At 27.5% G+C, this 12,610-nt stretch overlaps 1 protein-coding gene across 1 annotated transcript in view; it reads left to right on the forward strand.

Moving 5' to 3' along the window:
• The first annotated feature begins 5,927 nt into the window (after nucleotides 1-5,927).
• Nucleotides 5,928-12,610, forward strand: part of LOC129989009 (uncharacterized) — a 55,583-nt gene continuing 48,900 nt past the window's right edge. Inside the window, exon 1 of the mRNA XM_056097315.1 lies at nucleotides 5,928-6,215. Within this exon, the coding sequence (XP_055953290.1) occupies nucleotides 6,137-6,215 (79 nt within the window). The 5' untranslated portion in view covers nucleotides 5,928-6,136. The remainder of the gene's footprint in view (nucleotides 6,216-12,610) is intronic.

Raw genomic sequence — 12,610 nt, forward strand, 5'->3', positions numbered from 1 at the left:
AAAGAAAAGTTAAAAAATACAGCTAAATTTAGAAAATAGATGAACACTACTTAATAGCTCTATGATGTCATGGAGCTGGTCTCCATTAGAAAAGTTCGCATATAAAATGAACAAAAATATGTAAAAATATTAAAATATGAACATACATAACATATTAAAATATGAACTTATGTCACGTTATTAAAATAACACTGATTTAATGTCTGACAATTTAGCGGAATTATTCCATGAAATTATATTTAAACTATTTAATTGAAATTAAACATAGCCAATATCTTCAGAGAACCAAGTGATTGCAACGATGAATAGAAAATAATAAAACTGAATATATGTGTGTGCGCACTTTTCGGTGTATATTGGCGCTCTAGCGACCATACCATTGGACCTAAAGCAGCCAAATTTGGCATAAAATGCCTTAGAGTGTGGGAATGTGCAACAAGAGGCGATTTTTCTGAAATTGTAATTACAATTACAGTTCATTAAATTTTATACTAAATTTTCTTGTTTTCCCAAGACAACTTAAGCAGTTATTGCTACAGAAGAATAAGTTTTACATCATTTCAAAAAATTAGTTTTTTTTTTAATTATATCAGTTTATTAACCTTGCAAAAGTTTGTTAAAATTTGAAAATGTTTTAAAACTTTTTTTAACTACATTGTTGTCCACATCCTTTCATCAACAATCTGATTCCATGATTTTCTTCCATAATTAAAGAGTAACAATTCTGTTTTGTATCTGTATAATTTACGCGATGGATAGTAAAGTAAAGTTACAAAATCGCAAAAGATAAAAAAAGAGATGTACTGGAAATTTACATTTTTAATAGAGCTATGACATTATTTAAATAGTATTCATTAGAAAGTTTCATAAACACAATGAACGGAGCGCAGCGAGAATTTGCATATGGAGTACGTAAAAATTACCGAAAGAGCTGTTTCTCTACGACTGACAGTTTTCGGGAAAAATTGCGCGTGAAAAATATGATATCATATCCAATGTAAGAAAAAAACTTTATTGGAAGCATGAATTTCGTTATTTGCATATCTTTATAAATGTAGATATTTGGAATTTCCACGGCTAATATAGAGATATGAAACATGCCAAGAACAAGATTACATATACTCTTTTAGTTCCCCGTTGGCAACACCTATTTAAAATTAGTTTGTTTTTGAGAAAATAAAGAGATATTTTTTATACCTTTCAGTCTTATTTAATACCTACAAATTAACACCATGTATGGCATCATGCCGTCATTCGTATCGTATTTAAAAGCTATATCTTAGAATTAACGGTAATCTTCACAGAACGATAATGTATTCCATTCATGAATATTTAGACATGATACCTATTGCAAACCATTGCGCTATTCGAACGATGACAAAATAATTAACAAGCTGAACAATAAACTAAGAAACTCCTAATTTGAACATACGCTTACTAACTAGAGAAAGTGAATGGGAGTCTAAACACTGTGAGTAGGTTATTATGGGCCGAGGAGCTACACTCATTTGGCTTCACAACCGTGCAAGGTTTACATCTGGATGACTTCCAGGGATGCATCAACTTTAGTGAATGGTAATCACGACAGCATGAATAATAAACCGACAAAGCTTTAATTAAACATAATGCAGGCTTCATATATAAGGGGATCTCTAACACTCTTATGTGGTTACTATTCACGCAATCCGTTTTCGGAGACATCAAAGTTAGAAAATGGATTTTTTTTTTAACGACGTATGATGTCATGGGATTTCACTCAATTAAGAAGGTTTATTCATACAACTGACAACCGATTGAAGATTGATAAAATAGCATGTTATACTATAATTATAGCTACAAATATTATAGCAAATTGATGTTTAAATACAGTTTGTTGAAAAATTTTAAATTTATGCATTAGCAATATTGCCGCATTGAAAACAGGCAGTCGACTCTCCATGGTCGATGGTCATAGCACTGGTCTCTTAATATAGAGATCGTAAGTTCGAATCCCGCAAGAGACAATGCGATTCACAGTCTGTGTAAATATTTAATTCCTTGATTTTATGTTTTCCTTTATTTCATGTTCCAGAAGATTCTGGACATTTCTTTAGTTTACCAGACAAGTATTCTCGACTTTTCTTACTGTCTCCAGAAAAGTATTCTGCAACTTTCCCTGTTAGTATAAAAGCAGAAGATCTGTCAGTCACTGTGTTCTCAGTTCAGAGTTGAGTTAATAAATTGGTTTAGCTCTACTTCTTGTGTGTGTCATTCAGTTCCACACTAAAGAACCTACGTGACAATATAAACTAAACATAAAGAAAACCCTTCGAACTAACAGGCTGCTAATGCCGGTTAGAATATAATATGTTTTATAATATAGAATTTTTTATAATATAGAAAAAAAATCATGCTCTAAATATCTCATCGGAAAAAATATAGAAGAATAAGATTTATTTCAGCAGCAATTTCTAGAAATTTCTGCTATTCAAATATAAATCATTTAATGTTGTTCCTCTTTGATTCTCAAACTATTAATTTTGATTGTTTTACTTTAGATTTTAAAACCAATTTCTGACAAAAAAATCAAATGAAAAAAGAATATTATATTAAATAAAGCTTTCAAAATCATTGGGTATTTTGAAACACAATAGCACTTCCGAATTCTTAACTTTGCAGAAGATCGTAGGTTGAAATCTCTCGTCTCATGAATTATGTTCTTACTATTTTTACTATAAATTTTTCCATGCTTAAGTAGGAAAAAAAAATTATTGCTTAGAACAGATAACAAAATATGAAGAAAAAAAATTAATACGATTTTTTTTAACATGCAACGAATTCATCATTTATATTTTAATTATCTTAAGGTAACTTAAATTACGAATTTTTGAAATATGAATGTATTTTGTAGGAACTTCCTATATCTCAGTGCTCATATTTTTGCATTTTCGTAAACATTGTATATCTTTTGACCGATCATTTTTTTTTATCTTTTAAAATATCCTAATGTATAAACACTTCTCTGAGCTGTAGTACATTTTTTGGAGTTCAATAGATTTGATATTGATACTAATAGCTAAGCAGTTAAACTATATCATAAACAATGTGCAATCAGAATTTTGTGTTAAACAACTTCGTCTTCAAAAAACAAAATTCTTAAAGAACTATTTTTTTGTCTTAGTTAAGAGCTTTCTAAAACGCAAACTGCTGGAAGATAGAAAGGAATAAAATTTAATGTTTCAAATATAAATGATTTGGAAGAAATTGATTCGGGTCTTCTATGTTGTTCCAAATGAGAAACCGAATATGGACTTTCTATGGTCTGGTAAAAGGTTCTTGGTAAATCAGACGTTTTCAGATACTATATTTTAAATAGAACAGAAAGTCATGCTTCTTTGTTTCGAAAGGCTAACCATAGCAATTCACAGTAATGTTGAGTCCTTTCCTCTGTTCAACAGAACACACCAATTCTAGAATGATTGTGAGAATATTCATTGTTAACATTTCATTTCCAAACATTCAAAAGTTAGATGTCCTTCTTCATAAATATTTTCTGTGACTAGTAGTTTAGATGAAACTTCGTGGCAATCGTAGTATTGTAGAATGTGGTACCTGACCATGTTGCATCCAAATTGAAAACGCATGTAGTGATTCGTTTTTTTTTTTTTTTTCGTGGACGAAAAGGTGTAATTGATGTGTGGTAAAAGCTGAAATTTGACAGCAGTTTCGTGAAGTGTATATAGTGAAAATGCAATGCCATGTCAAACTATTGAGAATTCGTATAATTGTATGAAAATAGATGTACAGACATAGATGATGAATGTGAAGAAAGACCATCAACTGCGAGAATTCTCAGATCATCTTTCGAGGGAGTGCCGTTACAAGGGATTTCTTTGCAGACAGAAAGCTCTGAAAATCTTACGACACACTTTTAAAGATGTATAAATAACGGATGTATTTACAAAGAAAGCTAGATTATGCATGGAACTTTAGGCTATAAATAAAGTATTGTAAAATTTTGAACCTGTTTTGCTTTTCTAAACAATGTAACTAATTTTTCGACAAACCATTGTAAAAGCACTGACTACAAATGACTACAGATTTCTTGTAAATGATAACAGAAAAAATGTAGGCAATTGATACATAAAAGAGCTTAAAGCTTTATTTTGGGATGTAATAATTACTTTCTATAGCATCTCTTGGTTCATGGGCAACATATACTGTAATTTATTTAACACCAAATAATTACAAACACTTTCGCAATCGCTAATACGCTTACAGATTCTACATGTGAAACTTTTGAAACTAAAAACTCTAAACTTTTTGAAATCATTTCTTGCACCTTTATTACGTTGAGGCATGACATAGAAACTCTCGTAATACTGCTTTGCATGCAACAGAGAACGAATTAAAAGTACGAAATAGCGAATGCTTCCCATGGCAGCGAAGTGGACTAAGTGTTGACCGAATGACCGATGGAAATCGTATTTGGTAACTATTAGAAATGCAAAAAATAATTAGTTTCTTTCTGAATTTCATTCGATCTTTTACTATCTCGCATGCGAAATGCAAAGAGAAAGTATTCTAATCTTCAAAAAAGTTTAAATCGAAATTTTATGGAATTTAAAATTTTCTTCTCCTTGACTCCGAAAAACATATTCTTAGAAATTATGACTGTCTGTCTATGAATACGATAACACAAAAATGCTTTGAGCTAGGTGGATGAAATTTAGTATATGAATTTTTTACCAAATTTGCAGAATTCTAAGCATGAGCTATTTCATGAGCGAAATCCATTCAGAGAAAATCTGTCTCTTAGGCTATCCGAGTACAAGCGAACAAGATAACCACAAAATGTAAACGGATAAAATCTGGCACACAAGTTTAGTATCTAAAATATTGATTCTCTTTAAATTTGCAGTCAAATTCGTCAAGGAATCGATTACCAGTCTGTACTTCTATATGCATGTAAACGCCATGCCTGTACTAATGGAACATAATAATTCAAAAATTTATATAAATGAAGTTTAGTTCTCAGTGTTAGCATCTAAAATGTAGATTCTTAACAGATTAGGGTTAAGAATGCTAAATTAGTCAAAAGGGTGATTGTCTAGCAGTCTATACTTTGGCATGCATGCAAAGCATTAACTGAAATTTTTAGTAATTTAAATTAATGAAATTCTCTATGAGATCTTGTGACTAAAATTTTATTTTTGTATCAAATTTTGTTTCCATCGGTTTAAAAAAATGTATCCAAAATGTAAATTAAAATTTCTGATAATCGCAATCATAATAAAATATCGTCAAAAGAAGCTAATAGGCTCTTTCGTGACAATTATTTGCCAATAGCGTTCGGATAAGACACATGTGCAGGACTACGAAGATTAACATTCATGTGTGCGATTCTAAAAATAAATATTTCAGTTCTAATGGCCTCGTTCCCTGAGCACAATTTTATATGGGGGTAGGAGGGTAATGTCTTTATTAGAGATTATATGAAAAAATTTCTACCACTTGTCTTTTCAGACTTAAAACTTCTTTGTTCACAAAGAAGTTGTTGCCATTTATAATGGGTTCAATTGTTTTTGAATAACCCTGTGCCGTATAGATACAACAGGTTGCCACATTCCCTAGATACTTGGATACATTGCTGACTGGTTTATTTTAAATCGCTAATTACTCTTTCTGAAACACACCAACTACGGATAGACCGTATGAATGTTTCTGGAAATAAGCCATTTTGAGATACTATCTTCTAAGACGAATGGAATGCAACATTTCTTAATTTCTAGGGTGTAATAACATTAACAGTTATTCGTGGTAACTTTAATCCGATTCCGAAAGGAAGTAGATAAAAAAATTCCGCTTTGAACCGGTCCTGTTGAAATCGAGTTTGGTTTTACTTTCCACAACTAAAGATAGCACACTGACCTTGTCTTCACTTTCAACGGTACTACAGGAGAAAGTTCGTCACTTGACGAAATCGCTTTTTGACTACAGGCGGGACTCAACGTTCCACTTAAATGCACCTTTTTGCTCGTAACCTACTTTCTGTCCAACTTTCCATCCTTCCAATTGAGAGAGAGAGATCAGATCCTGTTTTTTCCTCTTACGGGACCTCTCAGCAGTTTTGCACCAGCACATCATTACAGTCAACATGGAAGCTTGGAGATCCGTGATCGTTTTGGCGGTTCTTGCCGTGGCTTTGACAGCAGCGCAGATGAACATGTTTTGTGGTAAGTACGATGACCTGTTCTGTCCGTTTCCGGTGCTTAGACGCATTTATATACTATTCAAGTATATGGGGGCTTTATTTGGTGCATGTATCATTCTTGTGGACCACGTGCATTCAATATATCTTTTATATTACCATTGTTTTCATGTTATGGGTTTCACTCTTACATGTTTCCTCTTATATTAAAATGCCACAATTTATTATAAACAAACGTCTGTCAAAACTGAATTATTTAGTAAAATTATAAAAATAGTCAAAATAAATTAAGGCATTAAAACATATTATAGTAATATCACATAATGAAAAACAGAATAATTTGAATCCTAGTTATCAAATGAATGCAAGAAAAAATGAGGAATAATCAAAAATCTGACAATTATTGCTTACTAATATGAAAACATGATCAATATCCATATTAATTTGTACTAACTCTTATTCTTTACATATTACATTCATGACAAAATTCTGAAAAACTTTGTTCTGTTTTAACTGTTTTCTTGACTAAACATTCGTATTCGAAACTGATTTTTTTCTTACAAAAGTTTTTAAGTCTAATGTCATTTAACATAAGCTCAATGTCTTGAATTTAACTTACTTTTAGAAAATAATAAAAATGCCATCTATTCTATTCTATTTAATTTTTTCCTGTATTATTATTTTTATAAATAATGTGTTCTATAAAATATCTATTCTCGAGGCTGTAAACGCTTAAATGAATTTTGAAATTATATAATTACTTTTCTTTACTCCTACCGATTCAGAATCATTTCTGTGCAGCTGTTTTTTTTTTGCAATAGTTTTTTTTATTTCAGTTTTTGATGATTATCCTTAGAATAAAACCTTCATTTCTTCCAATTTTAAAATCTATATTAATCATATACATTTTGGCAGTTTTATTGATAAAAATTTTGTTTCTTAAAATTTCCAAAACATTTAAATAAATCGTGACTTTCACAAATAATCAGAATTACTAATTTTCACAATATTTTCGTCCTCTCTCAGAAAATTAATAATTAATGACAAAAATAATAAAAAAAATTATAATTCTTCCAGTTTTAATATCTATATTTGCCTTCATCACTTTGACTTTTTTTACTAATTAAAGGTCTTGAATTCTGAAATTTTCGTGACAGTGAAATAAATGTGACTGTCAGAAATCGTTTTCTTTTTCAAACTTTTATTCCTTCTAACAAAAAAAAAAAAAAAAAGAAAGAATAAACAATGAAATAAATGTAACTTATAAATCGTTTTTTTCCCTTCAAACATTATTACAAGTTGCTTTTCCTTAGTCATAAAATGAATAATTATCGTAATAATAAAACTTTCATCTTTTTTCCATTTGTAAATATCTATATTTGCCATGTAAGATTTAATACATTTATGAATAAAAAATTTTTATTTTTAAATTTTTCCAAAACGAAATAAATCTTAACTTTCATAAATCAATTAAGATAATATAGAAATAAATAATCATCATAATATAAAAATGGATAATCAAAGTACAATACAGATAATATAGTACATTATACGAATAATAAAAACTACTTCATATTTCTAATTTTAATATTTATATTTTGTCACGTGCACTTATACATTTTTACTAATAAGAAGCTTTAATTCAGAATTATTTGTTATTACATAGTGTCTTTCGTTCTCAGAAAGATAATAATTAAGTAAAGATATAATAAAGCCTTGATTTTGTTTGCAATTTTAATATCTAGATATGTCATATACATTGATATTTTTACTAATAAAATGTTCTGATTCTTAAAATTCCCAAAGAATTGGAATAAATCGTAGTTAAAATAAATCTTTAAAATTATTAATTTTCTAAGTGATTTTTTCTGACTCATAAAATTAAAATTATTCATTTCTTTCAATTTTAAGAATTTGAATTTATCATATGAACTTCCAATAATAATTTAAGTAATAATTGGTTCTGACTCTTAAAATATCTAAAATAGTAAAATAAAATATAATTCTTAAGTTATCTCTAATATTGTATTAAAAAAACTGTTTATCGCGCAAAGAAATAAAAATTCCCTAAATAACGAAACGTTTATCTTATATTCAATATTTTAGGTATTTATTTTTTGTTGCATATTTCTAAATGTTTATTAATAAAAGATTCAGATCCTTATAATTACCAAAACATTGAAAAAATCCTGACTAAATAATTTTTTGCTTATCTAAAAGGCAGAACAACAACTTGCGAAAGTTATAAAGCTTTCATTTACTTTAATCTGAAGAAATGCTAAATATATTTAAATATGAAAAAATGCAAAAGATAATTTTTTTCTGAAATCCAACGCTCTTGATATTTAACATATTTTATATTAAAATATCTATTTTTGTTTCATTCAACTGTAAACAATTTGACAAGTAAGGCAAATGTATGTCTTTTCGTGATTCATGGCAACAGCAGAAAGCTGTTATGGTTGACGATGCGTAAGTCGCAATAAAATAATTTTCTCTTTATTTTTGCTCTGATAAACAACGCGGTTCACAGCGCTTTATTGAGGAAAGGTTTCCCTCGAAATTCCGCCATGTTCCGAAACACGACTTTTTTTTCCTTGATCTTCATGTTAACCAACGCATATTTCACAAAAATTATTATCTCAAAGAAAGATATTTAACTCCTTTATTTATTACTTCGAGCTATTTACCAGATTTATTTTCGTACAAAAAATAGTGGAATTTGTTTTATCGGAACTTTAACTGTTTGGTTAATTGAACCGTGATATAACTGTAATTAATTCAAAAATTCAAAATAAGAAAAAGCATGTATAAAAATGATTAAAAGAATATGGCCAATGTTATATTAAAAAGGATTGAAAAAAATATCTTTAATGCTTAATAATTTTTATAAATTATACATAATAAATGAATAAATTGCGAGTAATTTTAATAAAATGGTAATAATTATATATTTTAATAATGATTTTAATAATTAAATAACTAATTATCTGCATACAGTATTTTGGATTACAGGATTGTACCATAAAAAAAACACTTTAAAATAAGCTGAACAATTCACATCCAATGCGTTAAGAGCTCTTAAAAAGACGGAAATTTTTTTTTTCGGCAGATTATATTTTCATATAAAATAAAACAATTACTACGACAACAAAGTACGTATGTATTTTCATAACAAAAAAAATTACAGAAATTTAAATATATACTTTTTTTTACAACTATTATTTATGACTTATAATTAACCAAAATAAATTCGAATTGCAGACAATTTTTTCAAATCATACAAACAAAAAAGTCAAATAGCTTCAAAAAATTCAAATTTCTGGTAAATCCGAATGACAAATTAACGAATTTTCTAAACCATTGTTTACAGCTTCATTTATTTAAGTTTTATCATTTATTTGGAATTTCATTTATTTGAAATTCCAAACCTGCGATTAATACATACTCGTTCAAAAAGTTAATCCTTTATTCTTAAGATTACTATAGAAATTGTATCAAAAATTATTTGCTTTTCCATTAGACTGCTACAGATAAGCATTTAATGTTTCTATCATAGGATATTTTGTCCAAATTATTTGTGAAATTTCAAATTACATGTTAATAGTTTAATTATCTTATCGTTTTGTATGGTCTTCTATACAGGTGATCAGTAAAGTACTTTTAAATTCTTTAAATGTGGAACGGATTTTCGTATATCCAGGCAGTAATATTTTCCCTAAATAATTTTATTGAATTTATTCAGATAAGATATGCAGCGTCCATAGCGGCGAAATAAGGATTTTAAAAATAACTCAAAAAATAAAAGATATCGGCCAAAAACAATTTTAAAAACTATACGCTATACTATAAGAAAAAACAAAGGAAGAAGTTTCATGCAGTGTTGCGTTAAACTGGCTGAGACATTTGAGTTTAAAATTAGGATTTTTCCTCTACATGAAAAAAGGTTCACCCTAAAATTGAAAAATGTATTCTCTGATTATATATCATTATAATAAGATGGCTAGACATAGTGCTTAACTGTAAGTTAAAAAGTGAATGCATTATTATTAATTTAAATTATCTATATAAACACCTTTTTTTTTCAAGTTGTGACAAGAAAAAAACTATTTAAAAACTATATGGCGAGTTACGATAATATGGTTGCTTAAGAAATTTATTCAGAAATTATGTAGGATACGATTTAAAAATGATTTGATTGAAGGAGATAGATAATGAATGACTGAGTTTATGTACATATAAATGAAAATGTAAATCTTACATATATATTACTTGCTCTATACTACTATTTTTTTTCTGTTTGACAATTTGAGGAATTTTTTTACTTATTTTACATTTTATCGATTATAGACACATTTTATTGATCTATATGATCCACAAAATCTCATCCCATATTGCATTTCGCATAGACTTGCAGATAATATTTTAACAATTTCACTTTTTGAAAATATAATAATTCCAAAGAAATTCCATAAGGTCCAACAAGGAAACTGAAAACAACACAAAAAAAGATTTGTAGTACAAAAAATATTTTACAAAGACACTAAAATTTGTTTTCTGTGAAAAATAAAAAACAAATAAATAAAATTTAAGGATGGGAAGCATTTTCCGCTTCTCTGGGATTTATTTCAATCCTCCATTAGAAAACTAAGATAGAATGTTTTAAAAACTGTATGTGGTACACAACGGATGTTCAAACTTAAAAGACAGGAAATTTGTGTTTAATAATTCATAACAAAAAGAAGTTATATTAATTTTCTAGAATTAATTTATTTCTTATTTATTTCCTTTTTAATTAATCTGGAATCTTAAAGACAATTACCTTTTCATTACATACAAATTAAGAAAAAGTACCAAACTATGTTTAATTAATTAATGTACTATCTAATATCTTGAAAGAATAAAAAAGTTTTTAAATTTTATCAGGACTGTTTTCTTCCCCAAGATCAAAATCAATTTTTCCCAGTTCTGGAAAAAGATGACACTTTCACATTATCTTTTTAAAATATCAGAAAAATACCGATTGTGTCAAAAAAATATTGAACAAGGTGCCATACGAGGAAAAATAGAATTAATCGCAAAAACTGAATTCATTGAAAATTAACATCATGGTCTCTTCTATGTAGATGGAAAATCATAGTAGTAAAATTATGAATGAAAAACTTAATTTAATATGAAGAAAAATATACCTTTATTCGAAGTAAAATATTTCGATATTAATTCTTCTCTTATCATTTAATCATACTATTAAAAACACGCTAATTTGTAATTTATAAAGGATATGAAATAAACTCAGGCTAGCGTTATTATATAAAAATTATTTTATAATCATAGAAATATGCGAGAGAAAATTCTCCCAAAATTATGGCATATTTTTTTTTCTTTTATTTCAGTGAAAGTTACAGTTTATCAATATCGTCTGCAATATGTAAAATATTTCTTTATATATTACATAAGAATAATTGAATTCTTTTCTTGCGGTGATTTTCTGAAATATTATTTAAAATTATTTTCATTAAAATCGTGTTTAGAAAATAATAAATATATTTAATTTATTTGAGATAAACATGCTATTTTTTATAATATCCATCTTCTCAGATTCCTAATAGAACACATGCATCATATTTTTTATATTTTTTATGATATTACCGTTTTAAATTGTTTTGTTATATTTGAAGATTCTAAAACAAATATCACAATAAAATAATTTGAAGATTCTGCTGATTGTTAACATATATTTTCGTATAGCAAAACAGATTAAAAAAATGTTGAACTAAATAATTAGAAATCTTAATTAAAAGCCAATTTAATTATTTTTATGAAAGTAATATTAAATGTTTTTAAACGCTGAAACTTTAGTTAAAAATAGAACAATTTTAATTAAAGCTAGTTACATTAAAATATCTTGGGCATATTAAATAAGTTAGTAAATGTACGACAAATAAAATTTAATTCAATGGCTACTTATTAAATATATGAATAGAATAAAAATATATGGATAAAATAATTATAAAATCAGTTGAATTAATTTTTAAAGCAATTCTAAAACTTGGTGATGAAAACCAAATCAAATTTAAAACCAAAAAAATTACAAGGTTAAAGTTCAGAAAGAAAAAAAGATCGCATTTCTCATATTTGATATTAAAAAGATCAGTATAACGATTGTAGTTAAATTTATCGCTTTAATATTTTGATTCTGATCTAAGCAACTACATTTGCTTCATAGACAAGAATTCTTAACAATACAAAAAAATGAACGGAAGGTCAAAATGGTAAACTTAACGGCATTTTTTTCTTATTATTTTATGATCTAGGAAGAAACTTCTAAAAGAACTCTTTAAATCATGTTTTGTGAAGCTTTACGAGACAGTTTTTCATCCGTCTACCATAAATGAAACCTTAGAACTTTTTACTTAATTA

Source organism: Argiope bruennichi, chromosome 10 (genome assembly GCF_947563725.1).
Source record: "Argiope bruennichi chromosome 10, qqArgBrue1.1, whole genome shotgun sequence".
Taxonomy (NCBI): Eukaryota; Metazoa; Arthropoda; class Arachnida; order Araneae; family Araneidae; genus Argiope; species Argiope bruennichi.